At 42.4% G+C, this 19,744-nt stretch overlaps 3 protein-coding genes across 3 annotated transcripts; all 3 read left to right on the forward strand.

The window, feature by feature from the left end:
- Window positions 1-2,893: 2,893 nt before the first annotated feature.
- LOC143851625 (UPF0481 protein At3g47200-like) lies at window positions 2,894-10,387 on the forward strand. The gene is made up of 2 exons (XM_077361107.1): window positions 2,894-3,515; window positions 9,455-10,387. The coding sequence occupies exons 1-2, from the start codon at window positions 2,916-2,918 to the stop codon at window positions 10,142-10,144; spliced, it is 1,290 nt and encodes a 429-aa protein (XP_077217222.1). The 5' UTR covers window positions 2,894-2,915; the 3' UTR covers window positions 10,145-10,387.
- A 3,024-nt stretch (window positions 10,388-13,411) lies between these two features.
- LOC143850181 (UPF0481 protein At3g47200-like) lies at window positions 13,412-16,464 on the forward strand. Its single transcript, XM_077359451.1, has 2 exons — window positions 13,412-14,068; window positions 15,733-16,464. Exons 1-2 carry the CDS (start codon window positions 13,412-13,414, stop codon window positions 16,462-16,464), a joined length of 1,389 nt encoding a protein of 462 aa, XP_077215566.1.
- Window positions 16,465-17,078: 614 nt separating this feature from the next.
- On the forward strand, window positions 17,079-19,364 carry LOC143851462 (UPF0481 protein At3g47200-like). Its single transcript, XM_077360910.1, has 2 exons — window positions 17,079-17,902; window positions 18,317-19,364. The coding sequence occupies exons 1-2, from the start codon at window positions 17,213-17,215 to the stop codon at window positions 19,040-19,042; spliced, it is 1,416 nt and encodes a 471-aa protein (XP_077217025.1). The 5' UTR covers window positions 17,079-17,212; the 3' UTR covers window positions 19,043-19,364.
- The last annotated feature ends 380 nt before the right edge of the window (window positions 19,365-19,744 follow it).

Consider the following 19,744-nt stretch of genomic DNA (forward strand, 5'->3'; position numbering starts at 1 on the left):
AGAACCATTATCATAACAAAGGAGTTCTGATATTATTCAGTTTTCCTAATGTTTTTTCTTAGCATATGAACTTTTCTTAACAAAAAATAAATAAATGTACGCAATAATTACCAGTATTTTTGTTTGCGTACATGATAATAATTATGGGTGTATCACGTTTGGAAGGCTTGGAGAAGAAGAAGGTAAAAGGTGAAAAGGGTAGGTGAAAAGTGCATGGGATTAGAGCCTAAAAGGTGGAGGGAAAAGCAAGGCGAGTAGTCTTGTCCTAAAATCACTATTACCGTACCTGACATACAGCACATCTTTCATGATTTTAAAAAGTCTACCCTTGATTTACAATTTCAACAAAAGTTTGCATTTTTTAAATAGTTTTCCCTATTTACTATTCAAACACATAAGAACACTTGGTGAAAGATTTATAATTGCTAGGTAAGATATTGATATCTAATATTCAACATTACAATATAAATGCGAGTTCATCCAGTGGTAATATATGAGTCAAAATTTTGGGCATGTGGAGCTAATGAGTTGACTGAAGAGCATTTAGAAGAAAAAAGCTAGACAAGGGGTTTCAGACTTATTGAAACGCTGCATTATCTTTGTTTATTTCAATGGGTTCATATTCATACTTGTTGCTAGTTTTTTTTTATATAATCTGAAATGATTTCTTTCCTGGATTTAATGTTTGTTTCAAGGACTTGTGTTCACCTGTACTGAACAACCCCAATGAGAGTGAAGGGATCACCAGAATTGGTCTCTTTCTTTTCAAGATTTACATATTGCTTTTGCTTTGAGTTATCGTCATAGCAAAATATTTCAATCAACAAGTGCTACAGACCTATACATAAGGACATCCATATGCAATCGAGACCGTTGGTCTTGTTGTCTATCAAGAGACAACCCACATGGTCTCAATCCTTCGCCCAAAGGACATCCCATCTGTAAGGTAAGGCAACAAAAATTCAATGGTTCTTTTCTTGGTTTAAAGATAATTAAGGATTGATGGATCTATAGGCCAAGATCAGCCAATTTTGTGGGTGCAATGGAAATGGGCCATACTTGTGAGCTTGTCAGATCAATGGATCCAATCTCATCTACATGGTGGTGGTGGGCCAGAAACTATATGTTAAGAGGTGGAAATTAACACTCATCGATTGAGTTCTAACCCTGAAAAAAACTCTCTCTCTCCAACTAACCCTTAAAAAAACTCTTTAGGGTATTCTCCTCAACCCACTAGGATACTGTTCTTCTACCTCAACCCACTCAAAGAATAGGATACTCTTCTTCTACCTCAACCCACTCAAAGAAGCCATTAGAAAAAGCAACTTTACCATTAGAAATTATCCCGGTTCTTCTAAAAAACTTCTTATCAATGCAGCAGTTCCCTTATCCATCAAACTCTTTCCAAATAAATTTAGAGGATGCGGCGGGGGAATTTTTTATTGGAAATAGTTTTCCACAATTAGTGTCTTAGATCGGTTTGGAATTTTGCTTGAAAACAGCAAAAAATTAATTCGGAAAAACAATTCCATAAAAAATGAGTTTTCTAAACTGAAGAAAATTCAATTTGGTAAATGATATCAGCACAACCATGTTCTAATAAGTGGAAGCTTTTTTGCGAGCCGTAATTACCATTGACAGCTCTAAGTGTAAATATCAGATATTTTCTGTGGAAAATATTTTGTGGAAATTTTTACCCAAAAACTAAAATTTCTCCCATTTTCTTGGAAAATTGAAACCTTCGCCTTAGACCATGCATCCTAAAAGCCAACATTTTTCATGGAAATTTTTTTCCAAAGTTGAAAAAGTCCACATTTTCTAGAAATTGCAACCCTACTAGACCGTGGAATTCATTTTTCATGTAAAAAAAGATTTTCCACATAAGAAGGGTCTGTGGTAGAAATGGTGAAACGACAATTTTACCGATTACAGGAGGGTACAGATGGCATGATCCAAATCATTAAACATGTAGGGATCCACTCAACAGGCAATAGCCAATCCAAAAATACATCAACTGAATGATCGTAACCGTTGGATTGTTGCCGATAAACGGACGATTAAAATAAAATGGGCAAACCCCGTGAAACAACCCTCCAATTTGTAGTCCCCAAGATGACCTACCTGTCTTCAATTTCTTACAATTGGGTCCGTTATGCCAATCAACAAGCATGAGCTCGGACCCATCTGGATCAAAAGATCTTAGCCTTTGATCCATTAATGTTCACTTCAGGTTCATATAACAAATCTTAACCGTTGATATTTTTAGGCCTTAATACCAAGTGATTTTCTCCCTACATCTATAATTCCAAACGCCTCCCTCACCATTTGCTACTATACTATTCCCCGCTTTATATGATTGTGACTCTTCATTATCCAACGTTTATTCAAGCTGACAGTTCATTTTCTCTTCAATTTTGATTCACTTCCCTCCAAATTGTGAAAAGAAAAACATTTTTCCAAGAAATTTTTTTCCATCAGAAATGTTTTTTCTAGCAGTCCAAACACGGATGAACATAGCCTTTCATTTTCTTTTGTATTTTGATTTCTGTCATTTTCTTCTATATTTATATCTTTGTTGTTGTTCCTTTGTGTTCTGCATTTCACTAAGAATTTGGGTTATTTGTTTACGTCTTCATTTTTCATGATTTTAGGTTTTAGATGTTGGGGGTAGATTATACTGTTGCCGGTGTCTTATTTTTGTTATTGTCACTTCCCTTAATTGTTGATTCCAGGTTAGCAAAAGATTCATGGGAATGACGTGCTCTCTTATTTGAAGTCTTCTAACGATTGCCCACGTCACAAGAATTCGAGGAAAGAGTGCACATGAATTGCTGTATAAATCCAGGTGTAGAGGTGCTCGGCTTCTACCATCCTCTCTCTCTCCCTCCCTCTCTCCTGCAAAAAATAACTTGGCCATGGCTTTCCCGACCGGTCCCAGGCCACGGACGGAAAGTCCAATCATCAACATCTACGACATGTTTAGGGTGAGGCCCAGGAAGCAATCGAATGAGCGCAGTCTCTGGACCGAAAACTCCATTCACAAAATCCCCCGTGACATATTCTGTAACAACAAAACTGCATACGAACCTCACGTCGTCTCCATTGGCCCTCACCATCACGGAAAGCCCCACTTGAAATACATGGAAGAACATAAACATAGGGCTCGCGATCACCTTCTCGAACGATCCAAGAAACCCATCGATGTTTACAAGAAGATGTTGGATGACGTTGTGAGAGAACTGATGAATTCTTATGTGCAGCTCGGCGATGAATGGAGCTATCGTGAGAAGTTCTTACAGCTTATGCTCCTCGACGGCTTCTTTTTGTTCGAGCTCTTGAGCTCTTATTGCAAGATCAACAATTATGCTAGCAACGACCCAGTTTTTAGCTTTGATGGATCTGTCAATATCCTTCCGGATATAGTATCCGACCTTTTAATGGTTGAAAACCAGTTACCTCTTCTGGTTCTTCGGATGATAATTGCTGTTGAATGGCACACTGCGGAGAAAGAAATGGTGAGTCTTTTCCAAAAATCCATCATCCATCCAATTTCTCGTTTAGAAATGTTATTTCCACCCCCTTTTCCTACAAATGGCTACAAGTAGGGGTGCAACTTGGGTCGGGTTCAACCTGAAAAAAGGTCGGTTGGTTCAGGTCAACTTTTTCCAACTCGGGTTGGTTCAGGTCGGGTTCAGGTTGGAAAAATGGGTTCTTTGGGCCTCAACTCGACCCGACCTGAACTGAGTTGCAACCCTAGCTGAAACTCCACCCACTTTCAGTCGTTCCCCCAGCAGCTCACATATTTAGATGATCTAAGCCGTTCATTTGTTTGCCCAACCACTGTAGATGGGGATATATTTGGTGTAAAATGGACAGCTAGGAAAATTCAGGTATAGAAATCTCCACAAGGGCCATGATCGTAAAAGATTTATGGAGCACGGACTTTCTATATATGGTAGAGGCCAGCAAATGAATGGTTTAGATCATCCAACTAGGCAGGGCCCAGGCCACGTCCCTATAATTTTCCTAGAAAGTAAATACTGTTGCACTTGTTTTGCCTCCTTGTATAGTTGTCTCAAATTGACACACATGATGTGTAATCTGGTTTATATTAAAAGGCAAATGGATCAATTGAAAAAATATAGAGCCTGTCTAGTCAGAGAGGCTTTAGCACAAATAGTATTTATTTTTAGGGTTTTGCTAACGTCCATTGCAGAAGGCATTGCATGTGAGGGCAGCCACAAGGGCTCACTTTTCCGAGATTTTGTCTTCATCCATGAGGTGGCTGCTCTCACATGCAACATCCATCCGCAAAATGCCTTCCAACGCGTACACTGGCGCTGGGTGTCCCTGATGATCAAAAGGGGAGTAAACATCACTTACCTTTTAATATAGTAGCACACTTTGGAGCCACGCCCCTCAAAGAGGAAAGGCAGGAGGTTCATAAAATCAAAAGTACGAGCCTCATTCCCCTATGGAGGTGAGGAATAGAGCCCGTGCATCGTATTCATATAAATAAAAAATAGGTACTTGTAACTACCAAGCCAATAGTGCCAACAAAGGTACGGCCCTACAAAGTATACACCCAACCATGGAGGCAAATATTACTGACCAAAAAATAAATTTTGCGTTTCAAGTGCATCCAAAAAGGAGATTTAAAAATTAACGGAAGAAGACTTTAACGATCTAACTCGGTCACGAGCGGAGAGTCAGTGGCCACGGTATCGGCCTTAGGGGCAGTGAAGCGCTCCATCGAAAAATCAGGCATAATCTGCAGGACTTGCCTCTTGCATTCTTTGAACCCCCTTACCTCAAAGTCGAGAGCATAGAACGCTACTTCAAAGCCAAAATCCACACTCTCCTAAAATTTGGAGAATGCCTCCGCCTCGACTACCGACCGATCTTGAACTAGATCGCTAAGGGCCTCCTCCGACCCTTTGAGTTTCTTCTGCGTGTCCTCTAAGTCCTTCATGAGCGCGGCAATGATCTCTTCATCTGTTTTTCCTTTCTCTCCAGTTCTGCAACTATTTCCCTTAAAGAGCTATTCTTCCCCTCTAGGCCGTTAACCGCGTCCCTCAGCTTTAGACTGTTTGCCAAAGTGTCCATAATGCGATTGGAAGCTATGACACTTAGATCATTCATCTAACAAGGGATAGCAAGGTATAAGTCCTTGAGGCATAAAGAGAAAAAGGAAAAGAAAAGGCTCAGTAATGCTTACAATCTTCTGGTGATAAAGGAAGGAGCGACTCAAGGCCCCGGAACTTAATTTCCGTAACTCTTCCTTATCATTCGGGAGCACGCTGCTCAGACACATTTCCACCTCGACCCGTGGATTGGATAGCCGAGTCCTTGTCCCCAACTTTCCAAGAGGGAATAAAGGGGTCTCCTCGAACCTGGGCGTCTCCTTCCGGAAGGTCTACATGATGAAAGAGAAGCTGCGTTCGCCTACTCCCGTCAAAAGTAAAGGAGGGGGGAAGATTGCTAGGACCTCCATCAATCGGTGCCTAGGGAGTGCTCTCCTTGAGTCTCTTCCCCGGGTCAGGCCTCTCTCCTCCAGACGGTTCTTGCGACTTTCCAAAAAGAGTCGTCAAAGGAGGGGCGGTACCGGGTTGGTGCCCCCCATATCTGGCTTTTCGAGCCCTCTCCAGATCCACCACTGATATCGTCGAAGTCTGTCGCGAGGAAGCTCCACCTTTCTCGGGAGCTTTATCCTTCTCGGACTCTCTACCTTTTTCAAGAACCTTAGTCCTCTCAAGGATTTTGTTCTCTTGGGAACGCCCGCTGTTTGTTGAGAAGACATTCCTGCACAAAGAAGTATAATAATTATTAGATTCTTCAACAGGGGCATAACCGAATGAATAGACGCAGAAACAAAGATTACCGCTCTTGGAGGATCCGACCCCCTTTATGGAAACTCTGGGGCGAATAATCCTGCGGCACAAGCCATATTCGACGAGCTTCTCTTGGTCTTTGAACTCCCGGGTGTCAATTTTAAAGCCCGACGAGATGGACTCGAATATCTCATTCCCCATGTCTCCTAGCTTAGGCAGAACACTTAATCTGTCGGCTAAGGACTTTCTCCAATCAGAGGGAAAATCCCATCCAGCATTCCTGGGTGGCCGAATAAAAAGAAACTCGTTCCTCCACCCTTTGATTGAAGAAGAGGTTTTGGCCCCAATCATTATGTTTCGGCGATGTGTGATGGTCAACCATTCCCCATCGTCCACCAGTTTGAAACACCGACGGAAGATATCGACCGATACGTCGGTATTCAAAATTTTACTTTTGGCCAAGTAAGCCAGCAGGTTCCTCCAACTATTCGGAAAAATCTGTGAGGGGGCGATCCCGTAGAACCCGAATAACCGATGGATCACTTCTATTAAGGGGAACCGTAGACCTCCCCGAAAGGCCTCTAGATAAAACGTCATTTCACCCACTACCGAACTTTCACAAGCTCGTTCGGTGGAATCAGGTATCCGAATGAAATAATCATCGGGAATAAGATACTCTCTACGAATTTCGTCTACATTCTTTCCTATCAAGGTGCAAACTTGAGTCGCGACTATCTCCGGCCTATGAAGTCCCTCAACATCTCCCATGACCTCAAAAAAGTCGGCCGCCTCTTTGACCAGAGAGACATGTTGCTCTCCTATCGACTTCTTCATCACCAGGCCAGCAGGGACTTGACTAGGTCTATAAACACTAGTGGTAGCCTCCGAGTCTATCCTTGTCCTTTTCGATACTTTTGGGGTCTTCTCCTTTTTACGAGACTTCCTCTTCTTGCGAGACTCTATTGGAGCCGGTGGCTCGCTGGCACTAGCCTCGTCTCTAACATCTCCGGTTGAATCAACCCTATGGGGAGACTTTGAGTTCTCCATATGGCCTACGCTACCGGAAGGGTTTTGCGAGTCTGTGGCTCCAGACATGTCTAAGAATAAAAATGAAAAAAAAAAGTAAGAGAGGGGGAAGGACTTACTGACTTCGAAGTAAGATGAAGGTGTGAAATGAACCCCCCAAGGTAAGGAAAATCCCGTTGTTCCTTTACACCCCCTTTGAAGCGAAATCGTCAGGTAAAAAAAAAGAGAGCTTTTGGTAAAATGGAGAAGATAAACCACTTTATATATATGGGGTAAAATCCTTAGGCAGGAAAAGCTAGGGTTACCATTCTAAAGGAGACACGTGCCGCGCCCCCAAATGCTGACGCTTCACATCTCCCATCATTACACTGAAAAAAATGGCGGTTGTCATTATGAGCAAAAGCGTCGTTTTCCAAGACGCTAACCGTCAAAAGTCAAGAAAAGGCGGATGTGTGACGCGGTACCTACCACAGATTCAGAAGTAAAAATAATAGCCCATAAATGAGTTTCGAGTATCAGTAACAAACGGTTACCATCCCACGTATAGGTTAGTACCGCTCCACACACTTGTTAAACGGATAGCAGAACAACAGTCAGGAAAAACCCATGGTTCGGTAAGTATGCACCTTGATTGGCTTAAACAAATTACAAAGAATGGAACAAAAACTACACGGAGCAACGGATATAAGCAAAGTAAATTTTCATTGATCTGTTAAACTGATTACATGTAAAGGGTTTCTTGGCCAAAGTTGCGTAAGTAAACAAAACAAGAAAACAGAAAAATAAAAGATGACTAAAAACATCCAGGAAGATGAGGAAGACCGCCCGAGCTATCGCATCACCGACAAAAAGGAGCCCGCCCCAGATTCTGAGAGAAGTGCAAAGAACAATATTCTCGCCTCCTCGACAATGAGACCAGAATCCAGGGGCACCGAAGGACATCACTCGGTCGGGTTAACCTTGAAAGGAGCTCTCAAGGGACCTGCATTCCCCAATAGAGCCTCGAGGCAGGAACACAACACCGCGTTCTCCTCCTCCAGCAGGGTCGCCTTTAACTCCATGTCGTTCAGCTCCTCCGCCAGTTCTATAAACCGACCGGTGAATCCTATGCTCCGATCTTTGGCACGTCTGGCCGAGCGCCGGTAGTTGCGAGTGAACAATCGCATCCCCTTCAAATCAGACATCTCGCACTGGGCGTTTGACTGGGCAGGAGAGGAGGGAGCAACCTTCTCCGACTTCCTTTTGGTCATCGGCGGCGGAGAAGAGGGAGGTGTAGCGGTCTCGTTTTCCGCCCTTTCTTCTTTTACCACCTCCTTTCCCACAGAGGCCCTCCTGGTCCTCTTTGCCACCGGTTCCACTGGTGACTCCGGTGGAAGTGCAAGAATCGCCTCCACTTCTGGCAAGGCCTCGACATCCACAACCTCAAACTGGGCAGCAAAGAGCCCAGGGGTGGAGAGATCTAAATCTTGGTTCTGGGCCATGGAGTTTGTGAAGAAGGTTGAAGGAGAAAATAGAAGAAAAGAGAAGAAAGGGATGAGGGTCGCTGTCAAACAGATTTGGTGGTTGGATAGAGAAGGGTAAAACCCTATAAATAGAATTCGAAAGGCGGTGAAAATGCGTCTTTTGGGTTTTTCAGCTCTCTTGACATATGGCGCAATGTTACTTGCCACAAAAATAACGTACGGCGCCCATTATGAAGGGCGCCGTACGTTACAAACCACCGTTTCAAAATATCGAAAACGGCGGTTCTTTATGATATACACTGAGAAATGAGACAATTAATATAGTTCGCATTTAGAAGATTCGGTCTCATCTTGATAAACCAACAGACTATTGAAGGTAATAACGCTCGAGGAAGTGGGGGGCAATATGTTGGGGGTAAAATCGGCACTCACCATGGATGAACGACACGTGACATTTCCGACTATATAGAAACCGACTTAGTGGTTTTAGTATGAATTGTCACGGACCTTATCTCATCCGAATAAGTAACAACGTCCATAGTTGGAAAACCGCCCCTCAAAGAGGCAATGTACTCTAAGGCGGTAACTTTCTACCTATAGGAAGTTCATTGAATGATAACTTGCTCGTTAAGGGAGATAAGATACCTATTAACTATAGATATAAACTTATCTCCCGGGGAAGTCGACCAATCAGGAAAGACTCCTTAAACAATAAGATTCTAATCATTGGGGACTTTATCCTCTATAAAAGTGGACCCTTACTTCATCATGGAACTACGTTAGACTTGATCATCATAGAAGGGGTACGTAGGCAGCCTGGGAAGACCAGGTTCAGTCAAATTATCTCTCCTTCTTCTTCGTTGGTAATACTTCTGAATCCCATCTCCTTTCCTTCAATTCACCTGTGATTCCGATTTCTAGCTTAAATATTGAAGTACCATAATTACGGTACTACTAACATCTTTCTGTGAGTACAAGTTGCTTACAGGAATAACTCTATCACTACTAGATCGTGTAGAGGGGATTTCGGCATCATCAATACCTTCCATCAATACAAAATCATTAGAAAGAAAATCTTTTTAGCATCTTCCACTCGAGAAAGAGAGCTAACATTATCTCTTTAACTTTGCGCAGCATAACAAAATCTTGAACGATCTTGTGGTGGGGTTCTTTATACCTGAAATGATACCAGTCCCAGACATAGGGGAAGGCCTACACATGTTGGACATAGTCCGAAAGCGCATTATTTTTGGCCCACCAGCAAAAACCAGCGGTCATTTATCCAGTTCCTTCATGCCGTCATTCTCAGACCTGTTTGATGTCGGAGTTAAGGTAAGGCGGAGCGAAACAGAAAGCATCACAGATATTACATTCAGTAATGGCATCCTTCGTCTTCCAGTTTTCATAGTCGAAGGTGGAGCCAAATCCTTCTACCTAAATGTCCTCGCCTTCGAGAGGCTTCAACACGGAGCAGGCCACGAAGTGAGTTCCTCCGTTGCCTTTATGTATGGTTTAATCAAGTCTGAGAAGGATGCTCACTTGCTCCGTTCGCTTGAGTTTGTACGTAGCACGCTTGGCAGTGACAAAGCCATTGCCGATCTAACTCAAGAGCTTGCAAGGGACATATACTTTGATCCTTATAGTCCTCTTGGCCAAGTGAGAGATGCGTTGAACGAATACAAGATCAGAAAAGAGAACGAGAATAGCCTGAAGAAGGGGAGTACAAGACTTCGTGAGTTGCGTTTGGCTGCATCTTTCCTTCTTGTCCTTTCTGTGATTCAGACCTTGTATGCATTCCTCGCATACCATACTAATAATAAATAAGCACCCAATCCACCGACCACACCCAATCCAAAACTGGGGCTAAGGTAATAATCAAGAACTTCCTTATGAAGTGGGTATCCACCCAGCCCCACAGTGTTACTTCAATGTTACTTCAATGGAGTTGTTTAATACTTTGAAAGAACCATATGCCTCATTTCTTTGTCTGTAATTTGATGGAACATGGGTTTCTATCATGGAAGGTTTGTGATGTGGTTGGGATCATAATTTGTCAAATAATGAACTGTATGCATCCTTTCTGTCTTTAATTTGATGGAACAGGGATTTCTATTGTAGATGGCTTGTGATGGGGGGTTTGGGATCATAATTTGTTGGCCCTCATTGTGCCGGCCCGGCCCCTCCAGCACCGTGGAGGAGTCAACAATTACTCTCAACACTCCCCCTCAGCACCGACTCTCTAGTGGTCATGCCAAGTTCATTTTGAAACTTCACAAACTTCTTGGTTCAGCCCTTTGGTCAATATATAGGCAACTAGATCATTTGAACGAGCTGACATGAGAGAAATTTCTCCACGAAACACCTTTTCTCTGACGAAGTGATGATGTACTTACACGTGCTTCATTCTAACATGAAACACTGGATTTTCTGCAAGCTTGATCGCACTCTCATTGTCACAATATAATCCCACTGTATATTCGGTATCTTGGTGTAGGTCTTCCATCAACATCATTAACCACACACTCTCCTGTGACACCATTGTCGCAGCACGATACTCTGCTTCAGTTGTGGATAAAGAAACAGTCGGTTGTCGTTTACTACACCATGAAACGACTCCCGATCCAAAGTTAAAAACATACCCTATAGTAGATCTCCGTGTAGAAAGATCTACAGCATAATCCGCATCACAAACTTTGGATTTGGCTTCCATATTCGCAAGGATCTTCTAGGCTTGATCACTTCAACATCAGATTCCTCCAGCTAAGACGGTCTCATCTCTTCAGTTGTTTTTGTCTCACGAACACCAGTTTTCCATGGACTTCGTTGCTTTGGACTTTTAGAGCTCTCTTGTCTAGGCTCTACCTCCTCCAGAGGTTTTGTCGATTCGACACCATCTTCACTTGGAACGTCCGCTTTTAACTTCTCTTGCAGATTAGTCTCTAGCTATGGACTATCCGGAAGAATAACTCAATCAGAAGGCCACTACAATGAAGCCTCGTCAAACACAATGTTTCTTGAAACGTACACACATCCAGTTTCTGGGTCCACACATCTCCAACATTTCTTTCAGAGTTGTACCCGGTAAAGACATACCGAAGTGCCTTTTTATCAAACTTGCTTCGCAGATGGTCAGGCAAAAACATATAACAAATTGAACCAAAAACTCTGAAATGACTTACAGTGGGTCTAGTACCGTACAAATTATCATAGGGTGAGATAAACCCAAGCTTCGGCCGTGGAAGACGATTCATCATATAAGCGGTTGTTCTCATACTCTCGGCTCAAAACCAAGATGGTACATTCTTCGCATGCATCATATTTCGCGAAACTTCCGCCAAGTGCTGATTCTTTCTCTCGGTCACCCCATTATGTTGAGGTGTGTCAGGACCATGGTTTTAAATTTTGGTTTCGATATCGGTTTCGGACCCCACCAAAAATGAAATTTCGACCGAAATTTTGAAATTTCGGCAGAAATCCGGCGAAACAAGAAAAAGAGTATTTTATTTGATATAAAATTTTGGCCGAAATTACCGCGTAATTCCGATCAAAATTTTGGTAAGATATTAAAATAATTTAAAAAATAGGGTTTTTGGGTGAAATTTGGGGAAAAACAAAATTTCGACTGAAATTCCGAAATTTCGGCCGAAATAAAATACCATTTCGGGTACTAGCGATTTCGGTGTTGGTCTCCACCGAGAATTTCGGTCGAAATTTAAAACCATGGTCAGGACACATGAGTTGCCTACGAATCTCATGCTTACCGTTCGAAGTCGAGAATTTGTTCGAAGTGTACTCGCCACCGTTATCGGTTCTCAGACACTTGATCTTGCAGCCAATATCACTCTCTACCTGTTCTTGGAACTCTTTGAACTTTTCAAAAACTTCTGATTTTTCTTTCAAAAAATAAACCCACACAAACCGCGAGAAATCAACAATGAATGTCAATAAATAACGCATACCTTCAATTGATGGTATTCTCACTTTCCAAAAAATGCTAGAGTGCACTAGCTCGAGTGACTTCTTTGCTTGAAACGTTGAATCGGTGTATGGAAGTTGATGTGCCTTTCCATATTGACACCCTGCACACACCGTGTCATGCCAAACCTCTAAATCAGAAAGTCCCTTCACCAATTGCTTTTTCATCATCACCTTCACATTTGATAACTGAAAGTCCCTTCAACGGGGAGATTGTGAGCAAATCTCCCTGACGTTGTTTGGTTGGGGGTAGGAGATGTGCAGGAGTTTTTTTACCGTATTTTTTAAGATTTTTTGGAGGAATTTGCTAGCAAACTTCTCCTATGCCACTTCTTGGCATGTGACTATCCTTGTGCAAAGATGCGCACATGGGCAAAGGTTGCTAGCAAAAGCAAAAATAAGCAAAAGAAGTAATCATTACAAAAAAAGTAAAATAGAAGTTATAAAGTTTTAAATGAAAAATTACCTAGAAATAGTTATAAAGTTGAAAATTACAAAAAAAATACCAACAAAATGTAAAAAAATATGACAATTACGGAAAAAACTACAAGCAAAAGTAGAAAGTTATGACAATTACGGTGAAAAAGAATTTCCCTGAGAAATTCTCCCATTTTTCCTTCGATTTGGAGAAATTCGTCCGGCGAATTTCGAGGGTGAATTTCCCTGAGAAATTCTCCCATTTTTCCTTCGATTTGGAGAAATTCGTCTGGCGAATTTCGAGGGTTCCACGTCACCCGACAAGCGCCCGACATAACCGGCGGTCAAAATTCCAATTTCTGCTAAATCCCTACCAAACAACCCTCGGGTGATTAGGAGAATTACATTCCCTGTTATTTTACTCAAAAAAACATAACCAAACAGAGCATTTACAAAGTCCCCCCCTTAAATTGGGCCCTTCGGAGAAACATCCTTTTTGATTCGGTTCAAATTGGTCGTTCAAATTGGGCCCTTCGGAGAAATATCCTTTTGATTCGGTTCAAATATTCGGAGAAACATTCTTTTTGATTTTTCGTGTTTAAATTGGAGGAAAGAGTGCACATGAATTGCTGTATAAATCCAGGAGTAGAGGTGCACGGCTTCTAGCATCCTCTTTCTCTACTGCAAAATAACTTGGCCATGGCTTTCCTGCCTGGTCCTTGGCGGACGAACGGTTTATTCGACCCGCTCAGCTCCTTCAACAACAAGTACACGGAGTTTAAATCGAATGAGGGCGATCTCTTGACCAAACACTCCATTTACAAAGTCCCCCCTTACATATTCAATACCAACAAAACTGCATACGAACCTCAAGTCGTCTCTATTGGTCCTTACCATCACGGCAAAGCCCAATTGAAATCCATGGAAGCACATAAACATAGGGCTCGTGATCACCGTCTCGAACGATTCAACAAAACCATCGATGATTATAAGATGATGTTGGACGCGGTTGTGCAAGATGTGATGGATTCTTATGAGCAGCTCGATGATGAATGGCGCGATCAAAACAAGTTCTTAGACCTTATGCTCCTCGACGGCTTCTTTTTGCTCGAGCTCTTGTGCTCTTATTTCAGCTTCAACGATATCAGACATTTCAACGACGTAACTTCTTCCTTGCTTCGATCTGCCCAGATCGGAAACGATTATGATATCAAAGACCCAGTTTTTAGCTTTGATGGATCTGTCAATATCCTTCGGTATATAGTATCGGACCTTTTAATGGTTGAAAACCAGTTGCCTCTGCTGGTTCTTCAGACGATAATTGCTATTGAATGGCACTTTATGGGGAGACAAGAGGTGGGTCTTTTCCCAAAACCCATCATCCATCCAATTTCTGGTTTAGAAATGTTATTTCCAACCCCTTTCCCTAAAAATGGCTGCAAAATTAGCCTGAAAGTAACTCCACCCACTTTAATTGGACTTTTCAGTCGTTCCCTTTTGGCTGATCGGAGCAGCTCACAATAATTAGACGATCTAAGCCCTTCATTTGTTTGCCCAACCACTGTAGATGGGGATATATTTGGTGTAAAATCCTCAGGGTATAGAAATCTCCACAACCACAATCGAAGGGCCGATGGAGATATATTCTAGTCGTCGCATAGGCTTTAGCACAAATAGTATTTATTTTTAGGGTTTTGGTAACGTCCATTGCATAAGGTATTTTGCGGATGGCATGTTGCATGTGAGTAGACCTGGCAAACGGGTGGGTCAGGCCGGGTCAACCCGCGGGTGATGCGGGTACGGGTCACACGGGTCGGGTCAGGAGATGACCCGCATTTTTGCAGGTCAGATTTTAGGTGACCCGCGCGGCGTGCGGGTGTGACGGGTCAACCCGCGGGTCACCCGCAAATAGGGGGACATGATTTGACCGCATCAGTTTTTTCCCATAATTGTTATAACTTCTACATTTTGTTGGTATTTTTTTTCGTAATTTTAAAACTTTATAACCATTTCTAGGTAATTTTTCATTTAAAACTTTATAACTTCAGCTATTTTACTTTTTTTTTTATTTTAATGATTACTTTTTATCTTATTTTTGCTTTTGCCAGCAATCTTTGCCATCTGTGCGCATCTTTGCACCAAGGATGGCCATATGTCGAGAAGTGGCATAGGAGAAGTTTGCTAGCAAATTCCTATAAAAAAGAAGAAGAAGGAAATGTTATCAACACTACTGTTTTCCTATGAGGGCACTCTCACTTTATTAAAAGTATGGTATGGCCCACACCATAGGATGATCCAAACCGTCCATTAGATGGGCCATAGCCTAAATAGGTTATGCTCCAAAAATCATTTCCATAGGATGATCCTAACCCTCCAATCTGAATGTTAGAGGGTTGATCCTAACCCTCTATAGATCGGAGGGTTAGAATCAACCAATGGAAATAATTTTGGGGCATAACCTATTTAGGCTATGGCCCATCTAATGGACGGTTTGGATAATCCTATGGTGCGGGCCATACCGTACTTTTTATAAAGTGAGGAGTGCCCTAATAAAAAAACAGTAGTGCTGATAACATTCTCCAAAAAATACGGTAAAAATGCGGGTGCCCGCGGGTTGACCCGACCCGACCCGACCCGTGTTTTTGCGGGTTGGGTCACCCGCGGGTTAGTTTTGATGGGTCACTAAAACTCGGACCCGTGCCCGCAAATTTGCGGGTGGGTCGGGTCGACCCGCGGGCACGGGTCGCTTTTGCCAGGTCTACATGTGAGAGCTGCCACACGGGCTCACTATTTAGCAGAGTTTGTCTTCATCCATGAGGTGGCTGCTCTCACATGCAACAAGCCATTAGAAAGAAAATCTTTTTAGCAAATCCCTTATTTTTAATATAGTAGCTCACTTTGGAGCCATTCCTCTCCTGGTATACCTACGTTCATTCAATACAAAATCATTAGAAAGAAAATCTTTTTAGCATCTTCCACTCTAGAAAGAGAGCTAACATTATCTCTTTAACTTTACGCAGCGTTACAAATTCTTGAACATTCTTGTGGAGGGGTTCTTTATACCTGCAATGACACCAGACCCAGACATAGGGGAAGGCCTACACATGTTGGACATAGTCCGAAAGTGCATGATTCTTGGCCCACCAGCAAACACCAGGAGTCAATCAACCCTAATTTTTGGCCCACCAGCAAACACCAGCAGTCATTTATCCAGTGCCGTCATGCCGTCGTTCTCAGACCTGTTTGATGTCAGAGTTAAGTTAAAGCGGAGCAACACACAAAGTATCAGAGATATAACATTCAGTAATGGCATCCTTAGTCTACCAGTTTTCAAAATCGGAGGTGGAGCCAAATCCTTCTACCTAAATGTCCTCGCCTTCGAGCGGCTTCACAACTGTGCAGGCCACGAAGTGAGTTCCTTCGTTGCCTTTATGTATGGTTTAATCAAGTCTGAGAAGGATGCTCGCTTGCTCCGTTCGCATGGGTTTGCAGATAGCACGCTTGACAGTGACAAAGCCATTGCCGATCTAACTCAAGAGCTTGCAAGGGACATATACTTTGATACTAATAGTCCTCTTTGCGAAGTGAGAGATGCGTTGTACGTATACAGGATCATAAAACGGAACGAGAATAGAATGAAGAGTTGGAGCACAAGAGTTCGTGAGTGGCGTTTGGCTGCAGCATTCCTTCTTGTTCTTACTGTGATTCAGACCTTGTATGCAGTCCTCGCATACCATACTAATAATAAATAAGCACCAATCCACCCACCACACCCAATCCAAAACTGGGCCTAAGGTAATAATCAAGAACTTCCCTATGAAGTGGGTATCCACCCAGCCCCACAGTGTTACTTCAATGGAGTTTTTTAATAGTTTGAAAGAACCATATGCCTCCTTTCTTTGTCTGTAATTTGATGGAACATGTGGAAGGTTTGTGATGTGGTTGGCATCATAATTTGTCAAATATAGAAATGTATGTATCCTTTCTGTCTTTAATTTGATGGAACATGGATTTCTATTGTAGATGGTTTGTGATGGGGGGTTTGGAATCATAATTTGTTGACCCTATGGAATCCAATATACACTGTTGAAGGGTGAGATTATTGCTTCCATGTAGCTTGTTGCTGCCCCTATTCAATAGTTTCTCCCCACCGTTTTTTCAAAGTGTTTTCCACTGAAAGAGCAAAAGAGTAAATGTCTTATTTTAGACTTATAATGCTGCCCAGCTGTCCCCAACTGTAGACGAAAGTGACCTTCTTTACCGTAAGAAATAAAAAAAGGTAAATGATATCCCATAACAGATGAAATCCCCCTACTTTCGTCGGTATATCACCCCCATGTGCTTTTGATTCGGTTCAAATCGGGCCGTTCGGAGAAACATCCTTTTTGATTTTTCGTGTTTAAATTGGAGGAAAGAGTGCACATGAATTGCTGTATAAATCCAGGAGCAGAGGTGCACGGCTTCTAGCATCCTCTTTCTCTACTGCAAAATAACTTGGCCATGGGTGAACCGCTTGGTCCTCGGAGTCCTCGGCGGCTGACCAGTCCTCGGCGGCGTCGGCGGCGTCGGAGTCCTGGGCGGCCGATCGGTGTACTCAACATGATCATGCGCACGGAGTTTAAATCGAATGAGGGCTTGACCAAACACTCCATTTACAAAGTCCCCCCTTACATATTCAATACCAACAAAACTGCATACGAACCTCAAGTCGTCTCTATTGGCCCTTACCATCACGGCAAAGCCCAATTGAAATCCATGGAAGCACATAAACATAGGGCTCGTGATCACCGTCTCGAACGATTCAACAAAACCATCGATGATTATAAGATGATGTTGGATGCGGTTGTGCAAGATGTGATGGATTCTTATGAGCAGCTCGATGATGAATGGCGCGATCAAAACAAGTTCTTAGACCTTATGCTCCTCGACGGCTTCTTTTTGCTCGAGCTCTTGTGCTCTTATTTCTGGCTCAACGATATCGAAGATTTCAACGACGTAACTTTTTCCTTGCTCGACGATATCATAATCGTTTCCGATTATGATATCAAAGACCCAGTTTTTAGCTTTGATGGATCTGTCAATATCCTTCCGTATATAGTATCGGACCTTTTAATGGTTGAAAACCAGTTGCCTCTGCTGGTTCTTCAGAAGATAATTGCTGTTGAATGGCATACTATGGAGGGAGAAGAGGTGAGTCTTTTCCAAAAACCCATCATCCATCCAATTTCTGGTTTAGAAATGTTATTTCCAACCCCTTTTCCTAAAAATGGCTGCAAAATTAGCCTGCAATTCCACCCACTTTAATTGGACTTTTCAGTCGTTCCCTTTTGACTGATCGGAGCAGTTCACTAAGCCCTTCATTAGGGGCTCACTTTTTAGCAGAGTTTGTCTTCATCCATGAGGTGGCTGCTCTCACATGCAACAAGCCATTAGAAAGAAAATCTTTTTAGCAAATCCCTTATTTTTACTATAGTAGCTCACTTTGGGGCCATTCCTCTCCTGCTATACCTACGTTCCGTCAATACAAAATCATTAGAAAGAAAATCTTTTTAGCATCTTCCACTCGAGAAAGAGAGCTAACATTATCTCTTTAATTTTACGCAGCATTACACAATCTTGAACATTCTTGTGGTTAGGTTCTTTATGCCTGCAATGAAACCAGACCCAGACATAAGGGACGGCCTACACATGTTGGACATAGTCCGAAAGCTCATTATTTTTAGCCCACCAGCAAACACCAGCAGTCAATCATCCATAGACCCACCAGCAAACACCCGCAGTCATTTATCCAGTGCCATCATGCCGTCGTTCTCAGACCTGTTTGATGTCAGAGTTAAGTTAAAGCGGAGCGAAACACAAAGCATGAGAGATATAACATTCAGTAATGGCATCCTTAGTCTGCCAGTTTTCACGGTCGGAGGTGGAGCGAAATCCTTCTACCTAAATGTCCTCGCCTTCGAGCGGCTTCACCACCGTGCAGGCCACGAAGTGAGTTCCTTCGTTGCCTTTATGTATGGTTTAATCAAGTCTGAGAAGGATGCTCACTTGCTCCGTTCGCTTGAGTTTGTACGTAGCACGCTTGACAGTGACAAAGCCATTGCCGATCTAACTCAAGAGATTGCAAGGGACATATACTTTGATCCTTATAGTCCTCTTGGCCAAGTGAGAGATGCGTTGTACGAATACAAGATCAGAAAAGAGAATGAGAATAGCCTGAGGAAGTGGAGCACAAGAGTTCGTGAGTGGCGTTTGGCTGCAGCTTTCCTTCTTGTCCTTACTGTGATTCAGACCTTGTATGCAGTCCTCGCATTCCATACTAATAATAAATAAGCACCCAATCCACCCACCACACCCAATCAAAACTGGGCCTAAGGTAATAATCAAGAACTTCCCTATGAAGTGGGTATCCACCCAGCCCCACAGTGTTACTTCAGTGGAGTTTTTTAATAGTTTGAAAGAACCATATGCCTCTTCTTTGTCTGTAATTTGATGGAACATGGGTTTCTATCGTGGAAGGTTTGTGATGTGGTTGGCATCATAATTTGTCAAATATAGAAATGTATGCATCCTTTCTGTCTTTAATTTGATGGAACATGGATTTCTATTGTAGATGATTTGTGATGGGGGGTTTGGAATCATAATTTGTTGACCCTATGGAATCCAATATACACTGTTGAAGGGTGAGATTGTTGTTTCCATGGACCTTGTTGCTGCCCCTATTCAATAGTGTGGAAATGGATTCTGGCCTCTTTGTATCCTCAAGCTCCACCCATCGAATGACTTTCGTTTCCGCACTAAATTGGAAGTTCTGGTTGAGTATGACTAATTTCAATTCCCATGCAGATTGGAATGACACTGCATGGATGAATCAAGGCATTCTCTTCTTTCGAGAAGGCATTGTTTATTGGTTAGATTTCTAAAGAGGGGGAATCGATTGTTATTGCTGCTATAGATCTTTTGGGCATTAAAAGATCGATTGTTATTGGTGCTATAGTTTGAAGCTTAATAATATAAAAATGGAAATTCCTGTGA

The sequence above is a fragment of the Tasmannia lanceolata genome, unplaced genomic scaffold, assembly GCF_043159265.1.
Source record: "Tasmannia lanceolata isolate RefF3 unplaced genomic scaffold, GAP_Taslan_0.1 ptg000018l, whole genome shotgun sequence".
NCBI lineage: Eukaryota > Viridiplantae > Streptophyta > Magnoliopsida > Canellales > Winteraceae > Tasmannia > Tasmannia lanceolata.

Excerpts from the sequence above, each read along its gene's own strand:
- LOC143851462 (XM_077360910.1), top strand. The coding sequence starts at position 17,213 with ATGGGTGAACCGCTTGGTCCTCGGAGTCCTCGGCGGCTGACCAGTCCT. Across the intron at positions 17,903-18,316 it reads ATACTATGGAGGGAGAAGAG|CATTACACAATCTTGAACAT; the intron begins GTGAGTCTTTTC and ends AATTTTACGCAG.
- LOC143851625 (XM_077361107.1), top strand. The coding sequence starts at position 2,916 with ATGGCTTTCCCGACCGGTCCCAGGCCACGGACGGAAAGTCCAATCATC. Across the intron at positions 3,516-9,454 it reads ACACTGCGGAGAAAGAAATG|CATAACAAAATCTTGAACGA; the intron begins GTGAGTCTTTTC and ends AACTTTGCGCAG.
- LOC143850181 (XM_077359451.1), top strand. The coding sequence starts at position 13,412 with ATGGCTTTCCTGCCTGGTCCTTGGCGGACGAACGGTTTATTCGACCCG. Across the intron at positions 14,069-15,732 it reads ACTTTATGGGGAGACAAGAG|CGTTACAAATTCTTGAACAT; the intron begins GTGGGTCTTTTC and ends AACTTTACGCAG.